The sequence below is a fragment of the Somniosus microcephalus genome, unplaced genomic scaffold (genome assembly GCF_052327205.1).
Source record: "Somniosus microcephalus isolate GS21.2 unplaced genomic scaffold, FLI_Smic_1.0 unresolved_chr9, whole genome shotgun sequence".
NCBI lineage: Eukaryota > Metazoa > Chordata > Chondrichthyes > Squaliformes > Somniosidae > Somniosus > Somniosus microcephalus.
The window spans coordinates 25,525,418-25,552,215 of NW_028225187.1; the positions used below are offsets into that span (position 1 = coordinate 25,525,418).

Here is a 26,798-nt window from a genome sequence, read left to right on the forward strand (position 1 = left end):
TAAACTTTTATTTGGAAAGACATTGGTTAATTAAGGTGATCCAGCATGGATGTGTTAAAGGAAAATCATGTCTGACTAACTTGATTGAATATTTTGATGAGATAGCAGCGAATTTTGATCAAGATAGTACAGTAGATGTTGTATTTATAGACGTTCGGAAGGCATTCGACCAAAGCTTGTTAAAAAAGATGTAAACCCATGGGATTAAGGGAAAGTGGCGATATGGATAAGAAATTCACTCGGTGACAGGAAGCAGAGTGTGGTGGCGGATGGCTGTTTCTCAGAATGCTAGGTGGTTTTGCAGTGGTGTTAAGCAAGGGCCTGTTTGGGGTCCATTACTCTTTGCAATTTTAATGAGCGACCTAGACTAAGGTGTGGGAGCAACATTGTAAATTTGCAGATGATACATAACTTGGCCAGGTAGTTGATCATGATGAGGATAGTTGTAGTCTTCAGGGTGACATAGACAGGAATGTTTAATGGACAGAAGCATGGCAGCTGGAGTTCAACCCGGAGAATTGTGAAGTGCTGTACTCTTGGTAAACTAATCTGGAAAGACAATATACAGTAACGGACACGATTTTGAAAAGTGTAGATGAGCAGATATATCTTGGTGTGCATATACACAAATCCTTAAATATGGCAAGGCAAGTGGATCAGTTGGTTAATGCAGAATATGGATCACTTGTTTTTTTTAAATAGCGGCTTAGAATGTAAAAACAAAGAGAACATGCTAGAACTTTTGGAAACAGTGGTTAGGCCTCAGCTGCAGGTAACAACTCGCCAAGGCTTCTTCGGCAGCACCTCCAAACCCGCAAACTCTTCCACCTAGAAGGGCAGCAGGCGCATGGGAACACCACCACCTCCAAGTTCCCCTCCAAGTCACACACCATCCTGACTTAGAAATATATCGCCGATCCTTCATCGTCGCTGGGTCAAATTCCTGGAACTCCCTCCCTAACAGCATTGTGGGAGTACCTTCACCACACGGACTGCAGCGGTTCAAGAAGGCGGCTCACCACCACCTTCTCAAGGGCAATTAGGGATGGGCAATAAATGCTGGCCTTGACAGCGATGCCCACATCCCAAATAAGAAAAAAATTACACTTCAGGAAACATGTAAGAGGCAAAGAAAGGATACAGAGGATGTTTACAGGATATTACCAGGGATGAGGGACTTTATTTACGAGAAGTGGTTGGATAATTAGGACTTGGAACAGAGAATGTTAAGGGGTGCCCCAATAGAGATTTTCAAGAAGTTTAGATATTTTGTTAGAGTAGATAGAGAAACAATATTCCCTCTTGATCAATAACTAGAGGTCATAGATTCAACATCATTGTAAAAAGATCTTCAGGGGAGATGTGGAGAACTATTTTTCATTCAAAGAGTTGTCGGGATCTAGAACAATCTACCTGAAAATTTGGTGGAAGCTATTTCCATAAATAACTTAAGCAGTGAGTTGGAGCTACCTTTGAGGATGAGGACCTTACAGGGCTGTGGACAGAAGCCAGGGATATGGGACAAAGCAGGATTGCTCCTTCAAGGAATTCTATGTTCTGTATATCTACTGCTGAATGTTTGTATGATTCTGTAACATTTCGTTAAAAATGACCTTTGAGTTGTTGATGCATTAATCCTTAATATGAAAACATTATCGTGCACAGTGTGGCAACTGGAGATAGATCTCTACCCCCGAGTGAAGAAATATCTGCGAGCAATTTCGAGTATGCAGTTGTGGGATCAGCCCGAAATACCGGTAAGCCTGAACTGAAACATGTGAAAAAGGTGGTAGATTGTTCACAGTAACATTGGTTCTGCTGGTAACCCACTGTAACTTCAGCGGAAGTCCGGTGAAAACTTCAGAGAAACGGCCGTTTCTGCGAGGCTTTCGCCAATAATCCACCGACGTTGCAACGGGACATGGTGGAAATCGACCGTGGACATTGGAGTTCTTCATCTGCAATCATTCAGCATACCCTTGTGTTAGATTTATATCTTACTGCCTGGACATTAAGCATCGCATGGGTAGAGCATACGAAGGGCAATATTCTGGGGTGGTTGGCACGATTCTATTGAACCATGTTGATGGAAAGAAAAGCTGGTGGTTTCCGTAAAGGATGTGCCTGTTGCCCCAGCAGACTGAGCTGTCTGCGCTCTTTGCAGGTGATCCTAACTGCTCCGGCGCCAGCACAAATAGCTACCCCCTTATGCCCTTTTAATTTTGAATTCATTATTTCCTCTACTTCTCATTCTCTTTTTCTGAATTTAGCGGTTCGCAATCGACCGGGATTGATTAGAGCGCATCTGGGTGCTGGTCCAAAAGTGTTAATATCGGAACCTGATAATCAGACATAATGAGCAATATCATGAGTATTAAAATGAGATGGGGACCTGTCTCCTCCACACCATTCAAATAAAATTTCCAAGCAATGGATGCTGGAACTGTACCTCTCACCGCTATCTGGGTGCCTGGAATGGAGAGAATGAGAGAATGTGCTGCTCACTGTCACCCTGTTTACATGCAAGCGACTCAGCCCAGCCCCATGGCTTGGGACCAAGACACTTCGTGACTTTGCTCACGGGACTGTGGATCAGCTTATATTGATCAGGATAAATAGTTGCTTAGTTTTAAAACCAGTAAACACAGCAGCAAATTTCCAGTCATGCATTGTATGATGTGTCTGGTATCTAAATGATTCCTTGAGTAGCTATTTAATTGAGCACAATTTCCTCTTCTTTTATGTGCAGCTTCCAGTTCTGATCAGGTAACCTACCGTGTAGTCGAAGGCACGAAGACCATGGAAGGTAAGGATTCGGTGTGTTACTTGGCTGGAGGGATTTGTCTATCTCATAGGGCTTGTTAACTACTGTGAGGGTAGCGACTGTCTTCAGAATATGAGACGTTACCTGGAAAGGGGCTGAATCGATTGATGCATTATAGGACTGGCACCACAATACCAGTATTTGTAAATGACAAAATCACTGTGGGCAATTTGTAACTTCCATCTCTCTGGAGTAGTATAATTAGAACCTGCGCACAAACTCCCCTGTTCTGGTTTTTAGATAAATATTGTGTGGAACATAATAATTGGCCAGACTATTAATGTCACCATAAACTGCAACGACGATAACAAATGCTTAATATAAATCGATCAATACAGTTGAAGGCAAGTAATTTGTACTTTTGGTGGCAAACATCATCCATTCTTGGAAGTTTAAATCAATGTTATTCAATTAATGGTTATATATCATCGTTATTAAACTGATGGAAATGACATGATCTATTCACAGGCACTATATTCATATTATGGATACTAATATGGTTGTCTCAATTCATTAGCACTATCAAATACTTCATATCAATCAGTCTACCTCTGTAAATAGGAATCCATCAATATCTTTCTATCTATGTATCTATCTATCTTTATATCTATCTTGCAAATATCATGTATCTTTGTATCTATCCCTCCATGTCTTCCTCCCTATATCTCTATATATATCTATACATATATACTAGCTGTAGTGCCCAGCGGTGCCGAGGCTTTTTTGAGCGCATGTTGTTGTTGGAAGAGAGAGAGAGAGACTGGGGGAAGATAGAGAGAGACTGGGGGGAAGAGAGAGAGCGACTGCGGGGAAGAGAGATAGAGACTGGGGGGAAGGGGCAGAGAGAGGGGGAGGGAGGGAGGGGGAGGGAGAGAGAGAGATGGAGAGAGAGAGGGTGAGGCGGGGGAGAGGGGAGTGAGGGATGGGGGGGGGGAGGGGGAGAGACAGAGGAAAGGAGAGAGAGGGCGAGTTTCCCGTGGCTGCAAATTGTGTCAAGCCCCGCGAACGGGCGTGAGCCGGCTTGAGGCTGTGAGAGACGGCCGAGCCCGGTTGCCGGGGTAACCCTTCACCCCCTCCCGAGCCCCACCTCCCGCCCTCCCGAGCCCCAGCTCGCCCCGCTCTCCCGAGCCCCGGCGCCCACCCCCGGCCCTCCCGAGCCCCGGCGACCCCCTCCTCCCTCCCAAGCACCCCCCCCCTCGCCCTCCCGAGTACCGCCCCCCCCCACCGCCGCCCTCCCGAGTACCGGCCCCCCCCCCCCACCCGCCCGCCCGCCCTCCCGAGTACCGGCACCCCCCCCCCCCGCCCTCCCGAGTACCGGCCCCCCCCCCCCCGCCGCCCTCCCGAGTACCGCCCGCCCTCCCGAGTACCGCCCTCCCGAGTACCGCCCTCCCGAGTACCGGCCCGCCCTCCCGAGTACCGCCCCCCCCCCCCCCGCCCTCCCGAGTACCGGCCCCTCCCGAGTACCGGTCCCCCCCCCCTCTCCCGAGTACCGGCCCCCCCCCCCTCCCTCCCTCCCTCCCTCCCGAGTACCGGCCCCCCCCCCCCTCCCGAGTACCGGCCCCCCCCTCCCTCCCGAGTACCGCCCCCCCCCCCTCCCTCCCGAGTACCGCCCTCCCTCCCGAGTACCGCCCTCCCGAGTACCGCCCCGCCCTCCCGAGTACCGGCCCCTCCCGAGTACCGGTCCCCCCCCCCTCTCCCGAGTACCGGCCCCCCCCCCTCCCTCCCTCCCTCCCCCCCTCCCGAGTACCGGCCCCCCCCCCCTCCCGAGTACCGGCCCCCCCCCCTCCCTCCCGAGTACCGGCCCCCCCCCCCCTCCCGAGTACCGGCCCCCCCCCTCCCTCCCGAGTACCGCCCCCCCCCCTCCCTCCCGAGTACCGCCCCCCCCCCTCCCTCCCGAGTACCGGCCCCCCCCCTCCCCCCTCCCTCCCGAGTACCGGCCCCCTCCCCTCCCCTCCCGAGCACCGGCCCCCCCCTCCCCTCCCGAGCACCGGCCCCCCCTCCCCTCCCCTCCCCTCCCGAGCACCGGCCCCCCCCTCCCCTCCCGAGCACCGGCCCCCCCCTCCCCTCCCCTCCCGAGCACCGGCCCCCCCCCTCCCCTCCCCTCCCGAGCACCGGCCCCCCCCTCCCCTCCCGAGCACCGGCCCCCCCCTCCCCTCCCCTCCCGAGCACCGGCCCCCCCCCTCCCCTCCCCTCCCGAGCACCGGCCCCCCCCTCCCCTCCCCTCCCGAGCACCGCCCGCCCCTCCCCTCCCCTCCCGAGCACCGCCCGCCCCTCCCCTCCCCTCCCGAGCACCGCCCGCCCCTCCCCTCCCCTCCCGAGCACCGCCCGCCCCTCCCCTCCCCTCCCGAGCACCGCCCGCCCCTCCCCTCCCCTCCCGAGCACCGCCCGCACCACCCTCCCCTCCCCACCCGAGCACCGCCCGCACCACCCTCCCCTCCCCACCCGAGCACCGCCCGCACCACCCTCCCCTCCCCACCCGAGCACCGCCCGCACCCCCCCGAGCCGCTTGAAGACTGCCAATTGCGGCTGGGCCTGTGCTACCGCGCTCTGTGTCTCGGGCTTGAGACGCTGCCCGGGACTGGATGGAGGGAGTGAGTGAGTTGTTGCATGCCCAGTTACACCCTGAATGCGCATGTGCAGCACGCACACAGCATGCTGGTAGTTGTAGTCTTCCCTTATCACGTTGGACTGAGGCTTCCCTGGTTACTGTTGCCAGGAGAAGTGAGGAGAAGCAGCCGAAAGGTTTTAAAAGATAAAACCTCGAGAGAAATAAGGAGCTATGAACAGAGAGTTTATTTATATTTTTAGGAAAAAAATGAAGTAAAATTTTTAAAAGTCAGTAGTTAAAGCGGTGAAAATGCATTAAGCGCTCTCCCACCCGCCTCCGAATGAAAACCGCGATGTCTTTGTCGGAAAGCGCTCCCTGGGTTTTTAAAAATTAAAAAAATGTTGATGTCCAATGCAAGTGTGGAGGAAATGGCCGAAATGTTTGTATTTTATTTTAAAAGATAAAACCCCGTTGGGAAAAAGAAATGAATAGTTAAGAATCAAGATGGCTGACACTCACCTCAGTTCAGAATGATTAGGCCCGCCCACACACGCACCGATTGGTCAACCATCAGGTCACTGAAGTGTAGGATTAGTCAATCGTCACGTCACTCAACACTAGGATGGCCCGCCCGCACACGCAATGAACCCGCCTCCGTGACACAGCGATTGGTCGACCATCATGTCACTCGATGCTAATGAGTGGATAATGAGAAGAATTTTGAACATTTTTTGTATACCTTCGGCACAATTTTTGTCCAACCAAAAAGTAAATACACCTATGAGAGTCCCCTAATGATAAGCTTTCTTTTCATACAACATATGTGTAGGTACGCTCTATAACTTTTGATTGTATAGACAGACAGACGGGGAGACATGCCTGTTCACAGATATAGATATATATACTTGCTGGAGTGCCCGGCCGTGCCGGTGCAAAGTCTGCCTCTGTGCGTTGTTGATTGACAGAGAGAGAGAGAGAGAGAGGTATGTTGGAATGTTGGAAAACTGTACCTTTTTGCTATGTAAGCTTTGGCAATATGGTTCTCTGTAAACTTTCATGCCAATAAAGCATTTGAATTGGAATTGGAATTGGAATTGGTAAGGAGGGAGAGGGAAGGAGAGAGAGACAGAGACAGAGGGAAGGAGAGAGAGACAGAGAGGGAAGGAGAGAGAGAGACAGAGACAGAGATGGAAGGAGAGAGAGAGACAGAGAGAGGGAAGGAGAGAGAGACAGAGAGAGAGGGAAGGAGAGAGAGAGACGGAGAGGGAAGGATAGCGAGAGACAGGGAAGGAGAGAGAGACAGAGAGAGGGAGGGAGAGAGAGAGAGAGGGAAGGAGAGAGAGAGAGAGGGAAGGAGAGAGAAAGAGGCCCGGAGTCCCCGTGCACAGAGTAGCACCTGAGGCCAGGCCCGAGTCACCCCAGCTGAGCTACTGCTCCGGACCGCGGCCCAACGTCAACAACAAACACCGTCCTCACCTGTCATGATTAGCCGCAGCTTGCTTTTTGCTGGGCGGGGAGGAAGGAGGGAATGGCACCTGATGGCCGCGAGGGTGTACTCCCGCTTCAGGACAGAGAGTGAGCGAGAGAGAGAGGGGGAAGGAGAGAGAGAGAGAGAGAGAGGGGGGAAGGAAAGAGAGAGAGAAATTCCTGCATCAATACTAATGAATGAACAATTTCCTCACCTCCATTACCATTTTTTTTGCTTCAGGCCTGGCCGGTCTTTAATGGCCGCCACTCACTTCACTAACGGCAGTGTGAAGGATTAGGCCCCGCCCACAAACGCCATGAAACGCCCCCCGTGATGCAGCACGCGGATTGGTCAAACATCACATCACTCAACGCTAATGAACGGTAGGATTGTTCAACCGCTAATGAGCGGATTTTGTCCATTTTTTGAAAGATATTTGGCTGCTGTCCGAGCAATTTTTGTCTGAGCAAAATGTAAATATGCCTATGACACTCCCCTAATCATAAGCTTTCTTTTGATATAACATATGTGTAGGTACGCTCTATAACTTTTGAGTGAAGCCCGGACATTCACACAGACAGACACACAGACAGACAGGCACCACGATCCTTTTACATATATAGATATAGATATATACATCATCTCTCTATCATCTATATATTAATCCATCTTAACGAAGCCTCCTTATTTTCTTGTTTTCTCTTTTTGTTTCTGTTCAGATAATACCGGAACTGCTGCCCATTTAGTGTATTCGGAGGTCACGATCAGAAAGTCACGAGACTGTGGTAAATTTTGTGAATTGTTCGCTGCTGTTGCTAAGGTAGATGATATTTACAGTTCTAGATAGTGTTGGGATACTCCTCTGCTTGATATAGTGGGAATGAGTCACATGGACTGTAAACTGTGGTGGGGAGGGCTCATCTGAAGGGGAATTTAGAAAGTCATACAGAAAGGAGAATGTAATAGTGCAAGGTAGCGATAGGGGTAATTGTAAGCAGACATTGACAGGAGGAGACAGAGCATACAGACAAAAACGTGCACCTGCAAATAGTTTCAGAGCAGTTAAAAATGGTATAAAAATAAATAAAAGCTCTTTAACTGACTGCACGCAGCATTCGTAACAAGATAAATGAGTTGCCGGCACGAATACAAATAAGTGGGTATGATCTGATAGCCATTACAGAGATGGGGTTGCAAGGTGACCAAGGCTGGGAACTGAATATTCAGGGATATTTGACATTTCAGAAGAATTGGCAGAAAGCAAAAGGAGTTGGGGTAGCTCTTCTAATAAAGGATGAGATCAGTGCGGTGATGAGAAATGATATTGGCTCAGAAAATCAAGATGTAGAATTAGTTTGAACGGAGATAAGAAATAGTAAGTGAAATAAGTCACTAGTGCGAGCAATCTAAAGGCCGCCTAACAGTAGCTACACTGTAGGACAGAGTATAAATCAAGAAATAATAGGGGCTTGTAAGAAAGGTAATGCGATAATCATGGGCGATTTTAATCTTCATGAAGAATGAACAAATATAATTGACAAGGTTAGCCTTGAGGACCAGTTCATAGAATTTAATCGGGATGGTCTCTTAGAACAATACGTTGTGGAATCAACCAGGGTGAAGGTTATTTTGGATCTGGCAATATGTAATGGGGCAGGATTAGTTAATGATCGCATGATGAAGGATCCTCTAGGAATTAGTGATCAGAGCATGATGAATTTCTAATTCAATTTGAGGGTGAGCAACTTGGGTATGAAACTAGTATCCTAAACTTTAATAAATTCAATAACAAATGTATGAAGACACTGTTGGCTAAAGTAGACTGGGAAACGAGATTAAAGAGCAAGACAGTGACAGATATTTAATGAGATTCTTCATAACTCTCAGCAAAGATTTATTGCAGCGTGAAAGAAAGACTCTACGAGAAGGATGAATATCCGTGGCTAACTAAAGAAGTTAAGGATGGTATCAAATTGAAAGAAATGGCAAAAAATGTTGCAAAGATTCGCAGTAGGTCAGAGGATTGGGAATTTTTTGGGGAAATCAGCAAAGGATGACTAAAAAAAAGAGCAGATAGATTATGAAAGTAAACTAGCAAAAATATAAAAACTGACAGTAAGAGCTTCTACAGGCATATACAAGGGAAGAGAATAGCTAAAGTAAACGTTGGTCCCTTAGATGATGGGACTGGGGAATTAATAATGGGAAACAGGAAAATGGCAGAGACTTTGAACAAATATTTTGTATCAGTTTTCACGGTAGAATACACTAAAAGCATCCCAATAATAATTGATAATCAAGGGCCTATGTTCACAATGTATATCAGTAATTTGGGTGAGGGTCCCAAATGAAATATTTCCAAGTTTGCTAACGTCACGAAACTAGGTGGGATTGTGAGTTGTGAGGAGGATGCTAAGAGGCATCAAGCTAATTTAGACAAGTTGATTGAGTGGGCAAATACATGGCAGATGCAGTATAACGTGGATAAATGTGAAGTTATACAATTCGGTACGAAAATCAGAAAGGCAGAATATTATTTAAATGTTGATAGATTGGGAAATGCTGATGTACAGAAGGACCTGGGCGTCCCTGTACACCAGCCACTGAAAGCAAACATGCAGGTGCAGCAAGCAGTTAGGATGGGAATTTTTATGTTGGCCTTCATTGCAAAAGGAGTTGAGTACAGGAGCCAGGATGTACAATTATACAGGGCCTTGATGAGGCCTTGGGAGTATGGTGTGCAGTTTTGTTCTCCTCACCTAAGAAAGGATATACTTACCATAGAGGGAGTGCAGCGAGGGTTCACCAGACTGATTCCTGGGATGGCAGGACTGTCATCTGAGGAGTGATTGGGCCGACTAAGCTTTATTCACGAGAGTTTAAAAGAATGAGAGGGTATCTCATTCAAGCGTATAAAAATCTGACAGGGCTAGACAGACTGGATGCAGGGAGGATGTTTCCCCCGGCTGGTGGGTCTCGAACGAGTGGTCACATTCTCAGGATGGCGTACATTCAAGGGTCTTAAATGAAGTGGCTGCAAAGATAGTCGATGCATTGGTTGTAATCAACCAAAATTCCCTGGATCTGGAGAGCTCCCAGCGGCTTGGAAAACCGTAAATGTAATGCTCCTATTGAAGAAAGGAGGGAGGCAAAAAGCAGGAATCTGTTATTGGGAAAATGATGGAATCCATTATTAAGGAATGAATAGCAGGACATTTAGAAAATCATGATGCAATCTGCTAGAGTCTACATTGGTTTATGAAAGGGAAATTGTGCTTGACAAATTTACTACAGTTCTTTGAGGATGTAACGAGCAGGGTGGATAAAGGGGAACCAGTAGATGTAGTGTATTTGAATTTGCAGAAGACATTCGCTAAGGTGCCACATAAAAGGTTACTGCACAAGATAAGAGCTCATGGGGTTGGGAGTTAACATGTATAGTGGATTGGCTAACTAACTGAAAACAAAGAGTCAGGATAAATGGGTCATTTTCCGGTTGGCAAACTCTAACTAGTGAGCTGCCACAGGGATCAGTGCTGGGACCTCAACTATTTGCAATCTTTATTAATGACCAGGCCAAATTTGCTGATGTTACAAAGACAGATGGGAAACAAGTTGTGAGGATGGCACAAATAGTTTGCAAAGGTATATAGGTATGTTAAGTGAGTGGGCAAAAATTCGGCAGATGAAGTACACTGTGGGAAAATGTGAGGTTATCCACTTTGGTAAAAAAATCTAAAAAAAACAACGATTATTTAAATGGGGAGAGACTACCTAATGCTGCCATACAGAGGGATCTGGGAGTCCTCGTATTGGAAACACAATGTTCGCATGCAGGTACAGCAAGTAATTAGGAAGGCAAATGGAATATTGGCCTTTATTGCCAGAGGGTGGATCATAAAATTAGGGAAGTCTTGCTACAACTGGAGTATTGTGCAGTTTTGGTCTCCTTATTTCAGGCGGGATAAACTTGCATTGGAGGCAGTTCAGAGAAAGGTTCACGAGGTTAATTCCTCAGATGAAGGGGTTGTCTTACGAAGAAATGTTGAGCAGGTTGGGCCTATACACATTGGAGTTTAGAAGAATGAGAGGTGAACTTATTGCAACGTATAAGATTCTGAGCGAGCTTGACAGGATAGATTCAGAGAGGATGTTTCCCCTTGTGGGGGAATCTAGAAGTAGGGGGCGCAGATTCAGGTTGCCCATTTAAAACGGAGGTGAGAAGGAATTTCTTCTCTCACAGGTTCGTGAATCTTTGGAATTCTCTACCCCAGAGAGTTGTGCAGGCGGAGTCATTGATTTTATTCAAGGCGGAGCTAGACATATATTTGAGCTACAGGGGTGTTAAGGGTTATGGGGAGCGAGCGGTGAAGTGGCGTTGAGGCCATGATCAGAACAGCCATGATCTTATTGAATGGCGGGGCAGGCTCGAGGGGCTGAATGGCCGACTCCGGCTCCTTTTTCTTATGTTTCTTATGAAATATCACGCAAATGTTATTAACACATGGAATTTTAACCTAACTCAGCCTGGCCGAAATGCACATGGTCTGGTGAAGGGCCAGTAGTCAGTCACACCCAATTTTACTCTCCTACTACAGTGGAGAGTAATGTCCTTTGGGTGTAAACCAAGAAATTGTCCCGATCCCGTCAGTTTACCGCTAGCGTGGGTGAAATTAAAATGACCATTGATTAGGCTGGATTAATCTAATTCTGTTCATCAATGTCCCCAAGTATTTCCCTTTATAATGCGTCTGCTTTATTTACAGATAACGATGGTGCCGCCTCAGGAAGGAAAGAGGTAAGTTATCTTTAGAGGGGAAAGATGCTGCTGATAAATATCACAACCAATGCGGCTAGATTTCTAACTCACCTCCGCAAAGTAAAGCATCGGCCATCAGTTACAGCAATGGCCCAATTGAAACACACACCCTTATCGAAAAGATATTCGTTTGGACTGTGAAACGAGCAGCACATTCGCTGTGCATCCGTTATGGTCCCACACTGCCCAGCAGCAATTTTTACCCCGATGTCTATTATTCTCTATCACTGGGGCAGATACTCTGCTTACTTCTTGGGCTTAAAAGTGGCAATGAGGAGCTTTCATAGATACATACATAGATACATAGAAGATAGGAGCAGGAGTAGGCCATTCGGCCCTTCGTGCCTGCTCCGCCATTCGATGAGATCATGGCTGATCCTTTAATTCAGTATCCCGTCCCCGCCTTCTCTCCGTAACCCTTAACCCCTTTTGCCCGTAGAAATATATCTAATTCCCTCTTAAATATATTTAATGAGCTGGCGTACACTGCCCTCTGTGGCAATGAGTTCCACAGGTTCACCACTCTCTGAGTGAAGAAATTCCCCCTCATCTCTGTCCTAAATGGTTTAGCCCTTATCCTTAAATTATGTCCTCTAGTTCTGTTCTCACCCGCCAAGGGAAACATTCCTTCTGCATCCAGTCTGTCTAGACCTGTCAGAATTTTATACACTTCTATGAGGTCCCCTCTCAATCTTCTAAACTCCAGTGTGTACATCCCTAAACTACATAGTCTCTCCTCATAGGTCATTCCCGCCATTCCTGGTATCAGCCTGGTGAATCGCCGCTGCACCCCCTCCATGGCAAGAACATCCTTCCTCAGATGAGGCGACCAAAACTGTACACAGTACTCGAGGTGTGGTCTCACCAGTGCCCTGTACAGCTGCAGCAAGGTATCCCTGTTCCTGTATTCTAACCCTTTTGCTATGAAGGCCAGCATTCCGTTTGCCTTCTTGACCGCCTGTTGCACCTGCATGCTCGCCTTCAGTGACTGGTGTACAAGAACACCCAGGTCTCTCTGTACTTCCCCCTCTCCCAATCTATTGCCATTTAAATAATAATTTGCCCTCCCGTTCCTGCACCCAAGGTGGATAACTTCGCACTTGTCCACATTATAGTGCATCTGCCATTTATCCGCCCAATCGCCCAGTCTGTCCAAATCGCTCTGGAGCTTCCTGGTCTCTTCCTCTGAGCCCACCCCCCCTCCTAGTTTAGTGTCGTCTGCAAATTTGGAAATGCTGCATCCGACTCCCTGATCCAGGTCATTAATGTAAATTGTGAACAGCTGGGGGCCCAGGACAGATCCCTGTGGTACCCCACTTGTTACTGCCTGCCATTCAGAAAATGAGCCGTTTATTCCAACTCTCTGTTTTCTATCTGACAGCCAGTTCCCTATCCACGCCAAAACTTTCCCCTTTATCCCATGAGCCTCAATTTTCCATGCTAATCTTTTATGTGGGACCTTATGCAGAATAGAAAACGCACACTTTTAATTTTCATTGATTTGAATTAAAAGTAGAATCAGCGGTTCCGATCGATGCCAGCTTTAAGCCTGGGCCTAATTTCAAAAATCTACATCATTCTGTCTGCAAAGTTCGTCACTAAACTGAAAGTTTTGGCTCCGCACCACTAAAGTAGCCAGTGAATAGTAATTAATTCCCGGCAATTACTTAAAAAATTCAGTTGCCAGTTGCTTACAGAATGATAAAGACCATTGTAGTTTCATTTCCCCGAAAGCTCACTGTAATCATGGGTGCAGTAGCTTAGTGGTGACATAACTGGACTAATAATCCAGAGGCCTCGACCAATGATCCGAAGACATGAATTCAAATCCCACAACAGGCAGCTGGGGAATGCAAACTCAGTTAATTTTACAAATCTGGAATAAGAAAGGGAAAATAGAATATGAGAGTAAGCTATCAGGGAACATAAAAACTGACTGTAAAAGCTTTTATAGATATGTGAAGAGAAAAATATTGGTGAAGTCAAGCGTACGTCCCTTACAGTCAGAATCAGGGGAATTTATAATGGGAAACAAAGAAATGGCAGACCAACTAAATTCATACTTTGGTTCTGACATCACAAAGGAGGACACACATAACCTCCCAGAGATGCCGGGGAACATTGGGCCTGATGAAAGGGTGGAACTGAAGGAAATCAGTATTTGTAGGGAAATGGTGTTAGGAAAATTGATGGGTCTGAAGGCCGATAAATCCCCAGGGCCTGATAATCTACATCCCAGGGTACTTAAGGAAGTGGCCCTAGAAATAGTAGATGCATTGCTGGTCATCTTCCAGAACTCGATAGACTCTGGAACAGTACCCATAGATTGGAGGGTAGCTAATGTTACCCCACTGTTCAAAAAAGGTGGTAGAGAAAAAGCAGGGAATTATAGACCGGTAAGCCTGACATCGGTAGTGGGGAAAATTCTAGAATCTATTATAAAAGATGTAATAGCAGAGCACTTGGTAAGCAGTGACAGGATCGGACAAAGTCAACATGGATTTACAAAAGGTAAATCATGCTTGAATAATCTACTGGAATTTTTTGATGATGTAACTGGTAAAATAGACAAGGGAGAACCAGTGGATGTGGTGTATTTCGACTTTCAGAAGCCTTTCAATAAGGTCCCACATAAGAGATTAGCGTGCAAAATTAAGGCACATGGGATTGGGGGCAAGGTATTGACTTGGATAGAGAACTGGTAGGCGGACAGAAAGCAAAGAGTTGGAATAAACGGGTCGTTTTCCGAGTGGCAGGCAGTGACTAGTGGGGTACCGCAAGGATCAGTCCTAGGACCCCAGCTGTTCACAATATATATTAATGATCGGGACGAGGGAATTGGATGTAATATCTCCAAATTTGCAGACGACACAAAGCTGGGTGGGAGGGTAAGCTGTGAGGAGTATGTCGTGAAACTCCAGTATGATTTGGACAGAAACATGTCAAATGCACTATAATGTGGATAAATGTGAGGTTATCCACTTTGGTGGCAAAAACAGGAAGGCAGATTATTATATGAACAGCAATAGATTGGGAGAAGGGGAAGTGCAAAGAGACCTGGGTGTTCTTGTGCACCAGTCGCTGAAGGTAAGCATGCAGGTGCAGCAGGCAGTTAAGAAGGCAAATGGTATGTTGGCCTTCATAGCGAGAGGGTTCGAGTACAGGAACAAGGATGTCTTGCTACAGTTGTACAGGGCCTTGGTGAGACCGCACCTTGAGTATTGTGTGCAGTTTTGGTCACCTTACCTGAGGAAGGATGTTCTTGCCATGGAAGGAGTGCAGCGAAGATTCACCAGGCTGATACCTGGGATGGCAGGAATGACGTATGAGGAGAGATTGTATCGATTGGGCTTATACTCACTGGAGTTTAGAAGATTGAGAGGGGATCTCATCGAAACCTATAAAATTCTGTCAGGCCTGGACAGACTAGATGCAGGAATCAGGGGTCATAGTAAGGATAAGGGGTAAGCCATTTAGGACTGAAATGAGGAGGAATTTCTTCACCCAGAGAGTGGTGAACCTGTGGAATTCTCTGCCACAGAGGGCGGCGGAGGCCAGTTCATTAAATATGTTCAAAAAAGAGTTGGATATATTTCTTAAGGCTAAAGGGATCAAGGGATATGGGGAGAAAGCAGGGACAGGGTACTGATTTTGGATGATCAGCCATGATCTCATTGAATGGTGGAGCAGGCTCGAAGGGCCGAATGGCCTACTCCTGCTCCTATCTTCTATGTTTCTATGTAAAAAGCTGATAACAGTAATGGTGACCATGACACTCTCGGGTTGTTGTAAAACCCAAATAATATCCACAAGGAAGGAAATTGACTGTCCTTACCTGGTCTACCCTATATGTGACTCCAGACCCACTAGCAATGTGGTTGACCCTTAACTGCCCCTGAAATGGCCGAGCAAGCCGCTCAATTGTAACAATCCACTACGAAAAGACGTTACCCCTATGGGAACACCTTCCCCTCCAAGGCACACACCATCCTGACTTGGAAATGTATTGCCGTTCCTTCATCGTCGTTGGGTGAAACTCCTGGATCTCCCTCGCTTAACAGCACTTTGGGAGCATCGTCATTGCACAGACTGCAGCGTTTCAAGAAGGCAGTTTTTGCCACCACCTTCTCGGGGGCAATTAGGGATGGGCAATAAATGCTGGCCTTGCCAGCGACAGCCACATCCAGTGAATGAATAATAACTTATCACTTGTTTCAAATTAGCCGGTGGTTTACTCATTGTTAGTTTCATTCCAACCCCTTTATTTTGATATTTAACGATAAAAGTAAACTCAGAGAGGCATTATAAGTGAAATTGTGTGGCCTCAGCCAGTTAATTGTCTGCAGTTTTGACCATACTATAAATCGGGCGATATTGAATTGACCATCCGTTTTCCATCTCTCCCGACTTCCCTTGCACTGAAGTCACCACTGATTCTTCCTCGCTGGCTGTGCATCACCGTCTGAGGCCAACTTCAACCCCACATTCTTTAATTCCAGGATAACAAGATTGATCCCAGCGACTATTGTGTCACATACGCCACAGTTAACCGTGCAAACACTGAAGTTAGTTTGAAAGGAGGTCCAAGGGAAGAAGGCTGTGTCTACGAAAACCTTCCCCAGAAATAAGAGCGAAGCAGAATTAAAAAGCATGGATACAACAAGAAAACAGAATGGAGGCAACGTCAATCAACTTTTACTCTGCGCAAATTACCTGCCCTCAGGGACTTTAGTCTGAAGGCAGGTTAGGCCATTGTTCCTTGTGCAAGGCCTCCTAGGCACAGAGTTCCTGCCCGGCAGCCATTCAATGTATACGTATGTTTTACTCTGACAGGACTTTATATCTCTGCAGCTTATATTTTGCAGAAGGATCCTACGTGTGGCTTTGGTGGTGCTATGTGCAAGTCTATACTGTGTGTAAGACTATTACATTGGAACGTATACCCAGTTTATCCATGTTCTAATGGAATTAGCTAACGGGTGTGTTGGGGCTCTTGCTCTAATATTCCGCCAGTGTTCTTGCATTCCTCCATAACTGCAGACGGAGATCAGTAGATCTTCTGGAGAAATTATGCAAATGGCCGAAGAAGGCGGGAGAAATCCTGTAGCAATTTCTAGGGTCAATTTTATCTTTAGTCATGTTGTAAAATGAATGCTATCAAATTGACCTGCTGTATAACTCCACGACCCATTTCCTCTTCCATTAACTTCAATGTAAAGGAAAACCGGGCTTGGTGTAAAATGGAAGCATTGATTGATATCGTCCATTTCCAATCCTCACCCAAAGTTCAAATTACTCCCATTCTATCTGAAAGTCACAAATAAGCTGTGTATAGAGTAACTGGTTACAGTTTAATCTTTACCGCTTGGGAGTTTAGCATTCCATGGGCAGATTGCAGCATAGAACATCTAGCGGGGAGGATGGCCCGTTACTTGCAAAGCCCGTCGGATTTTGCTTTCTATCATTATTTCAAATTCAGGCCGTTCTGTACTGGTATCTCTCTTCTCATATCTTCCTTCCGCATTGCGGCGGCAAAGACTAAACTCTACCTCACCGTATATTCGTGCCAAATGCTTAAGAGATAATGGCCTAGAAATTAGCTATAGCCCCGCCAGCTCGCTTGCGCCCAGAATTTACCGCTGGGCGCGGAGCCACTCGCGCCCATCCGATATTCAGTTTCAGCGCCCCGTGTCGAGGACGGGCGCTGTTCCAGGGTGTGGCCGCCCCCGCTTGGGGCGCTGCAACTGAATATCGGCGCGCTAGTTGCCGCAGCGCCACCCGGAGCGGCAGGCTGCGGTACTGCAGGCCTTCCTCCCTCTCTTAAGGGGGAGGTGCCTGCAACAGCCGGAGCCCCGATCGCGAGTGCCGGCAAAAGAGCCCGGCACAACGGAGAAGTGCCGGGCTCCCGGAAACCAGCCGGCAATGCCGCGGGGGGGTGGGGTGGAGGAGGCCGGTGAAGGAGGTGCGGGCAGGCGGCCGCCGAAAAAGTGGCCGGCCGCACCTCCACCTTAAAGCGCCCCCACTAAGGCTGCATTACGGACCCGGTCTCTGAACGTTGTTTGCAGCCGCCACGGAAGAGGCGGCCGCAACTAAATATGGGGGTCGGGCCGGTATCGGGGCGGAACCGGGGCACTGCGCACACCGATGACGTCATCGGTGCCGGCGCAGCGCTACCGGCTACCGCCGCCATTCCCGCTGCGCTGAATATCAGCGCGGCCTCCTCTTTTGGCGCAGAAGCCCTCTTTCGGCGGTACCTGGGCGCAAAGCTGGCGGGGCCTTACTGAATTTCTAGGCCATTGTTTTGTAATGCTACATGGTATGATGCGATGGTATAACAGTACATAGAATTGCACAGAATTTACAGCACAGTTACTGGCCATTCTGCCCAACTGGCCTGTGCTGGTGTTTATGCTCCTCAGGAGACACCTCCCACCCTCCTTCATCTAACCCCATCAACACCTCTTCCATGGCCTCACCCCTTCCTATCTCTGTAATCTCCATCACCCCCGCAACCCCCCGAGATATCTGCACTCCTCTAATTCTGCCCTCTTGAGCATCTCTGATTACAATCGCTCAACCTTTGTTGTTCGTGCCTTCTGTTTCCTCGGCCCTAAGCTCTGGAATTCCCTCCCTAAACCTGTGCGCCTCTCGACCTCTCTTTCCTCCTTTAAGACGCCCCTTAAAACCTACCTCTTTCACCAAGCTTTTGGTTACCTGCCCTAATTTATCCTTATGTGGATCGGTGTCAAATTGTTTGTCTTAAAATACTCCTGTGCAGCGCCTTGCGATGTTTTACTACGTGAAAGGCGCTATATAAATACAAGTTGTTGTTGTTATTCCTTTCTTCCTCGTGTACTTATCTCATTTCCCCTTAAATGCATCTATGCCACAACTACACCCTGTGGTAGTGAGTTCCACATTGTAACCAATGCCTGAGTAAAGAAGTTTCTCCTGATTATTTTGTGGATGTATTTGGGGGAGCTTATATTTTTATGGCCCTCCAGTTTTCGACTAGCCACAAGAGGAAATATCTTCTCTATATCTACGCTATCAATCCCCTTCAGAATGTTAACGACCTCTTCAAGGTCAGGTCACCCCTCAGCCTTCTGTTTTCTACAGAAAAGAGCCCTGGCCTATTCAGTATTCCTTGAGAGTTATAACCTTTCAATTCTGGTATCATCTTTGTAAATCTTTTTTAAACCTTCTCCTGTGCCTTCTATATCCTTTTTGTAATATGGAGAGCAGAAGGGTACCCAGTTCCCAAATATGGTTGAACCAAGTTTCTGTACATGTTTAACATAGCTTCTCTGTGTTTCAATTCTATTCCTTTAGTAATGAACCCCAATAATTTGCTGACATTTTAAGACTTTGTTAACTGGTGTTACTAATTTTAATGATTTGTGAATGTGTACCCCTGGATCCCTTTGTTCCTCTGCCCCATTAAGCCTCTTATTTTCCTAGGCATGTGTGGCTTCCTCATTCCTCCTACCAAAATGCCTACCAAATGCACAATCTAACACTATTAAAAATCATTTGCCAAACACACACCCATTCTGCAAGTTTATTAACGTCTTTTTATATTTTAACGTGCTTTGACACTAATTATTTTTATCGTTGAATGATCAATATAATTTTAAGAAATAATCACTCTTTTTCACCGATTGATCTGCAAGTATAAGACTATGCATTAGGATTTCCACCAAACCTCCTGCTAATTCAATGCAGCAATACTACGGCTTTAGTCTGTAACTGGGGAATGACCATAACTTTCTGCCGGGGTTTCACTGGTGTCTCCCCCAATGAGTGAGTAAGACAGGGGAGGGAAAATGTATTTCTGGAGTCTTTCACTCACATTCCGCTGCATATTTACAGTATACATTTATTTAAATCAAACATTCTGGGATGTGGCACAATATCAATTAATTCAGGCTAATGGAGACGAAACGTTTCATCTCCATTTCTGAAAATTAGAGAAAGGGATAACAAAGCATCTGTTAGAAACATAGAAACATAGAAGATAGGAGCAGGAGTATGCCATTCAGCCCCTCGAGCCTGCTCCACCAATGAGATCATGGCTGATCATCCATATTCAGTACCCTGTCCCTGCCTTCTCCCCATATCCCTTGATTCCTTTAGCCTTAAGAAATATATCCAACTGATTCTTGAATATATTTAATGAATTGGCCTCAACTGCCTTCTGTGGTAGAGAATTCCACAGGTTAGTAACAATACTGTGGAGGAGGAATTCCTGGAGTGTATACGGGATGGTTTCGGGACAAATATGTCGAGGAACCAACTAGAGATCAGGCCATCTTAGACTGGGTATTATGTAATGCGAAAGGAGTTTTTAGCAATCTTGTTGTTCGAGGCCCCTTGGGTCAGAGCGATCATAATATGATAGAATTCTTCATTAAGATGGAGAGTGAAATAGTTGACTCAGAGACTAGGGTCCTGAATTTAAATAAAGGAGACTACGATGGTATGAGGTGCGAGTTGGGTAGGATTGATTGGGGAATGTCACTCAAAGGGTTGATGGTGGGTGGGCAATGGCAAATATTCAAAGATAGCATGGATGAACTACAGAATTTGTTCATCCCAGTTTGGCATTAAAATAAAACAAAAAAGGTGACTCAACCATGGCTAACAAGGGAAATTAGGGATAGCGTAAGATCCAAGGAGAGGACATATAAATTGGCGAGAAAAAGCAGTAAACCTGAGGCTTGGGAGCATTATAGGTTCCAACAAAGGAGGACAAAGGGATTAATTAACAGGGGGAAAATAGAGTATGAGAGTAAGCTTGGAGGGAACATAAAAACTGACTGTAAAAGCTTTTATAGATATGTGAGGAGAAAAAGGTTGGTGCAGTCAAACGTAGCTCCCTTGCAGTCAGAATCAGGGGAATTTATAATGGGGAACAAAGAAATGGCTGACCAATTAAATACATAAGCTGGTTCTGTCTTCACAAAGGAGGGCACAAATAACCTCCCAAAGAGGTCAGGGAACATAGGCCTAGAAATTCGGTATGGCCCCGCCAGGTCTTTTGCACCCGAAATTTTGCGCTCGCCAGGATTCCCGTAGCGCCCGCCTAAAATTCAGTTGTGACAGGCCAAGACAGCGGCGGGCGCTATTGCAGGGTTTGGCCGCCTCGCTAGGGGCGATGAATGTCACTTTCAGGCGTCCAGCTGCCGCTGCGGCACCCGATACGGTGCGGTAGGCTGGGGTACTGCAGGCCTCCTCCTTCTCTTAAGGAGGAGCTGCCTGCAGCTGTCAGATCGCCGGTGGATTCCCCCGGCAAATGAGCCCGGCACCACGGAGAAGTGCCGGGCTCGCGGGATTCAGACATCAATGCCGCGGGGGGTTGGTGCAGGAGTCCGGGGAGGGAGGTGCGGGCAGGCGGCCGTCGGGAAAGCGGCCGGCCGCCACTCCACCTTTATGCGCCGGCCTTTCGGAGCTGCAAGACCCCGTTTCACAAACGCTGTTTGCGGCTGCCACGGGCGAGGCGGCCGCAACTGAATTTGGCCATCGGGCCGGAATAGCATTGCAACCGGGGCGCTGCGCACACCGATGACGTCATCGGTGCCGGCGCGGCGCTACCGGCTAACGCCGATGTTAGGGTCCATCTGAATTTCGGGCGATAAAAAACTTCAGGCGCAAACCACTTTATAGCCAATAAGTGGGCGCAAACGCAACTGAATTTCTAGGCCATAGTGTCTAATGACAGGGAGGAAGTGCTAGAAATCAGTATTTGTAGGGAAATGGTGTTAGGGAAATTGATGGAGTTGAGGGCTGATAAATCCCCAGGGCCTGATAATCTACATCCTAGGGTACTTAAGGAAGTGGCCCTAGAAATAATAGATGCATTGCTGATCATCTTCCAGAATTCGACCGACACTGGAACAGTACCCATGGATTCGTGGGTAGCTAATGGTACCCCACTGTTCAAAAAGGGTGGTAGAGAGAAAGTGGGGAATTATGGACCGGTAAGCCTGACATCGGTAGTGGGGAGAATGCTAGAGCCCATTATAAAGGATGTAATAGCAGAGCACTTGGAAAAAAGTGACCGTCTCGGAAAAAGTCAACATGGATTTTCAAAAGGTAAATCGTGCTTGACTAATCTACTGGAATTTTTTGAGGATGTAACTGGTAAAATAGATAAGGGAGAACCAGTGGCTGTGGTGTATTTGGATTTTCAAAAGGCTTTCGATAAGATCCCACATAAGAGATTAGCGTGCAAAATTAAGGCACATGGGATTGGGGGCAAGGTATTGACTTGGATAGAGAACTGGTTGGCAGACAGAAAGCAAAGAGTTGGAATAAACGGCTCTTTTTCTGAGTGGCAGGCAGTGACTAGTGGGGTACCAACGGGATCGGTCCTTGGACCCCAGCTATTCACAATATATATTAATGATCTGGATGAGGTAACTAGATGTAATATCTCCAAGTTTGCAGATGACACAAAGCTGGGGGGCATGTGTGCTGTGAGGAGGATGACGAGAAATTCCAGTATGATTTGGACAGGTTGGGTGATTGGGCAGAAGCATGGCAGATGCAATATAATGTGGAAAAATGCGAGGTTATCCACTTTGGTGTCAAAAACAGGAAGGCAGATTATTATCTAAATGGCAATAGATTGGGAGAAGGGGAAGTGCAACGAGACCTGTGTGTCCTTGTGCACCAGTCGGTGAAGGTAAGCATGCAGGTGCAGCAGGCAGTTTAGCAGGTAAATGGTATGTTGGCCATCGTAGCGAGAGGGTTTGAGCACAGGAACAAGGATGTCTTGCTGCAGTTGTACAGGGCCTTGGTGGTCCACATCTTGAGGATTGTGTGCAGTTTTGGTCACCTTATCTGAGGAAAGATGTTCTTGCTATGGAAGGAGTGCAGCGAAGATTCACCAGACTGATTCCAGGGATGGCAGGAATGACGTATGAGGAGAGATTGGGTCGATTGGGCTTGTACTCGCTGGAGTTTAGAAGAATGAGAGGGGATCTCATCGAAACTTATAAAATGCTAACAGGACTAGACAGACTAGATCCTGGAAGGATGTTCCCGATGGACGGGGAGTCCAGAAACAGGGGTCACAGTCTAAGGATCAGGGGTTAGCCGTTTAGGACAGAGATGTGGTGGAATTTCTTCACCCAGAGAGTGGTGAACCTGTGGAGTTCTCTGCCAAAGAAGGCAGTAGAGGCCAATTCATTGAATATATTCAAGAAGGAGTTGGATATATTTCTTAAGGCTAAAGGGATCAAGGGATATGGGGAGAAGGCAGGGACAGGGCACTGAATTTGGATGATCAGCCATGATCTAATTGATTGGCGGAGCAGGCTCGAGGGGCCGAATGGCCTACTCCTGGTCTTATCTTCTATGTTTCTATATTTCACCACTCTCTGGGTGAAGAAATTCCTCCTCATCTCAGTCCTAAATGGCATACCCCTTATCCTTAGACTCTGACCCCTGGTTCTGGACACCCCCGCCATCGGGAACATCCTTCCTGCGTCTAGTCCTGTTAGAATTGTATAAGTTTCAAGGAGATCCCCTCTCATTCTTCTAAACTCCAGCGAGTATTGTAAACTCCAGCGAGTTACTGAACGGCATGCCATATATTGGGCCTGAACTTGAAGTCGGAGGCTTCCCGCGGGCGGATGCAGACTCGCGCCCCTGAGCTTCTACTATAGGTCTGCGTAAAGGCCCACATTTCCCAGGGGTGCACGTGGTTCGCAGGCATCCCTGGGATCAAGTGGGCCGGCCCAGCCAATCACAATGGGGGACCCCCATTATGGTTAAGGGCAATCCTTTTACATGTGGAATCCCTTAAGCTGAATAGGAATCACCCATAAATATATGTACACAACACTTAAATAAAAAAAAGTAATTGTGTTTAAAATTAATTAAAATGCAATTTATTTAAACATTTAAAACAACATTTAAACATTTTAAAGCGTCTAAAAATAACCTATAACTAATTTTACAGGGTTTTCTATGTTTAAAAACTTTCTTTTAATTAATATTTATTTAAACGTTTATGCTGGTAAAAGAAGGCTTTACGCAGGCATAAGAGTTTTGTGGGCATTCACTGCGCAGTAGTTGGGCAAACAGCCCAACTCTCCGCCAGCAAATGCCCATTTCCTGGGGATGCGGTGGATCTTCTTTCCAGCTCGCAAGCTCCGGGTTTTCACACATGCGTATCACTCAGGAAACCCGGAACATGTGGGGCACTTATGGCTGCGTACATGGTTATAGACCCCGGAAAATCCAAGCCATTGTTATATCGCATTGGCAGTCTGTTTTTATCTAGCTATTGCTCCATCTCTTTGCTTGTTTGTCTTTCTGTCTATCTAATGATCTGTCTGGCTAGCGGCTAAAATCAACCCGTCTGTGCTGTGCGACATCCATATGCTCCCAAAAGACACCAGCTAATTTAAAAACAGCCAGTGGACTCTTTAGTGGAGCGATGCTTGTCCAAACAGAATTGTTCAAGTGCTGAAATGATACAATCAAGTTAGAAGCTGCCAATGTGTAGCAATATGGTCATCTCCAGGCGGAAACAGTCAATCAAGTGAAATGTCCAGGTGATAGAAAGTCAGTTTAGTAAGAATTAAAAAAAATAACCCCACCCTATTCAGGAAGCTGGTGTACAAAACTTTACAATAGGTCATTGACCATCTAACATCTGCATCCAGAAACAATGGCTGAAGCCAACAATGTTGGCCGCCTTATATTCCGTGGCGAGGAATCAACAGCTTTATGCAACAGATAGAAGGAATCAGATGTGTACATAGAAGAATGTCCATGTGAAGAAATAGCCAAAGTGTGGCGGAAATGTAAAGTTTCCACACTTCTTGTTTTGAACGAACATCGTGAAATGAGGTAATCCCCTGGCAATCGCCTTCTTTACACAGCGTCATGAATAACACTTCCCTTCGACTATGATGTCCAGAACTTTAGCTAGATTCCTGTAGACTCTCAGCTGCTGTTTGCTCCTTCTCTGGGACCAGCCTCGCAATTCATTTCTAATTTTGGTGGTTAAGGGACGCATAAGCAACATAACACTCAGAATATGCATATTTTCTCTGAATAGTAATTTACATTCTATCAATGTAACATTCTCCATTCTGTAGTGTATGTACCTTTAAGAGGAACTATGTTTTTGAAGCCCCTGTATACTGTAGTACCAGTAGTGACCACTTGGTTATATAAGCCTGTATAGCGTCTTGTGTAGTTAGTTCACCTCCAGACTTTGTTCAGTAAACACTTGTTAAATCAACTCCTGCATTCCATGTCTCCATTAACACACAGATCTAACAGTTGCGACGAGTTAGAAACAAACTTACCTGCAATTCGGCAGCACCTCAAGGAGATCGATTCCTCAGACGAAGGTCGAAGCCAGAAGCAAGAAAAAAAAACTGTGGTTTCACCAGCTAAACGGGCTGGTGGCAGGTAGTGCACTGATCCTTCCTGGGCTGCGACGGGCTAGAGCTCGATCGGGTGGCTCTGCAACGGGGCCGCGCAGTGAGTCGGGAAGCAGAAGCAAAGAGAGAGGGAGGGTGGAGCACTCAGGGCGCGGCCGGTGCTGCAAAGCAGGTCGGCATTTGGACGGAGCATTGGGAGGGGAAAGTCTCAGAGGGTCCGCTCCATGACGGGAACGGTTCTCCAAGTAACGGAGAAACTATTGAAGCGATATATATTAAAAAAAAATAGAAATACCGCGAAAAGCTGCAGGTCGCAACGAGAACCGCGGAGAGCAGCATTGGCAGCAGCGGCAGTGGCGGGAAAGCACGGGAGGTGCCATCTTAACTCGGCGGGGAAGAAAGAAAAGCGCGGGAAGCGCCATTTTAGATTTTCAAGATGCCGAAGGCTGGCAATATTACTGCTTTCGATAGTGATATAGAAGATTGGACCACATGTGGAAAGAGTGGAGGTATATTGCAAGGCAAATGAAGTAGCGGATGATAAAAAGGCATCGGTACTTCTAAATCTGATGGGCGCAAGGACATACGGGCTGTTACGAAACTTGATCACTCCAGCCAAACCGATGGACAAGAATTTTAAGGAGATTGTTGATACCTTACAGGAGCACTTAAACCCAACACCGCTGCTGATAGCGGAACGATTCAAATTCTTCAGGAGGAATCAGCACAAGAATGAAGGTAACGCTGATTACCTCACCGAATTACGAAAGCTGTCAATTCGGGGCAGCACTGGCAGATTCTCTACGAGAGAAATTCGTCTGCGGTCTCCTAAGCGAAGGAACACAGAAAATACTACTTTCTGAGAAAGATTTGACACTGGACAAGGCTTTCAGTGTGGCTGTATCATACGAAGCAGCAGCAAGAGGAGCTGCAGAGATACAGCAAAAGCCACAGGACTTCGGCACCCATGAAATGACATGGGGTTTCGAGAGATGTTATCGCTGCGGCAGATCCACCCATGACCAGAAGGACTGCTGGTTCAAGGACAAAGCATGCAGGCAATGCGGAAAGATGGGACACATTGCACGTGTATGCAGATCTGGAAAGAAATCCACTGACAGTAAAAAGGTCAATAAGGAAATGTACAGAAAGGTACAAATGATGACGGACAGTAGCTCCGAAGACCAGAAGAGCGATAGCGACTCCGGAAACAAGAGACTAAGCTGTCTCAAATTACATAATGTAATTGCCAAAGAAGATTACCAGACCATTTGGGTTACCCTCACGATAGCGGGGTCCCCAGTCAAAATGGAGCTAGATACAGGATCAGCTCTGACCGTCATGAGTCGATGGGATTACGAGCGGCTATTTCCACATAGACCTTTGAAAGACACATCCATTATCTTGAAGACATATACGGGGCAGAAAGTATACCCCAGAGGGAAAATAAGGGTGCCTGTTGTATACAACGGCAAGGAAATACAGAATTTGTATTTATACGTTCTGCAAGATGGTGGTCCACCGTTGTTGGGACGTGAATGGATCGGAAAGATACATTTAGACTGGCACTCCATTCAGGCACTGACGGAGACCAGTAAGAAAAAAAACGATGATGACATCATACCTGGACGATAAAAAGAAATCTTGGCTAACGCCAAAGAAGTGTTTCAACAGGAACTAGGAACCCTGAAAGGCGCCACCGCCTCAATAAAAGTGGAAGATGCGGCAATTAC

At 46.9% G+C, this 26,798-nt stretch overlaps 1 protein-coding gene across 8 annotated transcripts; it reads left to right on the top strand.

The window, feature by feature from the left end:
- On the top strand, positions 1–26,798 carry LOC147084955 (uncharacterized). 8 transcript variants are annotated; one of them, XR_015075875.1, is made up of 6 exons: positions 1–1,757; positions 2,750–2,806; positions 7,081–7,223; positions 7,560–7,660; positions 11,607–11,638; positions 16,159–19,204. XR_015075875.1 is itself a non-coding variant. In XM_085979642.1 (6 exons), the coding sequence occupies exon 6, from the start codon at positions 25,798–25,800 to the stop codon at positions 26,698–26,700; it is 903 nt and encodes a 300-aa protein (XP_085835768.1). In that variant the 5' UTR covers positions 1–1,757; positions 2,750–2,806; positions 7,081–7,223; positions 7,560–7,625; positions 11,607–11,638; positions 24,953–25,797; the 3' UTR covers positions 26,701–26,798. The 8 variants fall into 7 exon arrangements, 7 of the variants coding, with proteins under 7 accessions (XP_085835768.1, XP_085835769.1, XP_085835772.1 ...); XM_085979642.1 differs by lacking the exon at positions 16,159–19,204 and adding an exon at positions 24,953–26,798 and having other exon boundaries at positions 7,560–7,625; XM_085979647.1 differs by having other exon boundaries at positions 9–1,757; positions 7,560–7,625.

Coding starts and splice junctions, on each gene's coding strand:
- LOC147084955 (XM_085979642.1), top strand. CDS start 25,798: ATGAAGGTAACGCTGATTACCTCACCGAATTACGAAAGCTGTCAATTC.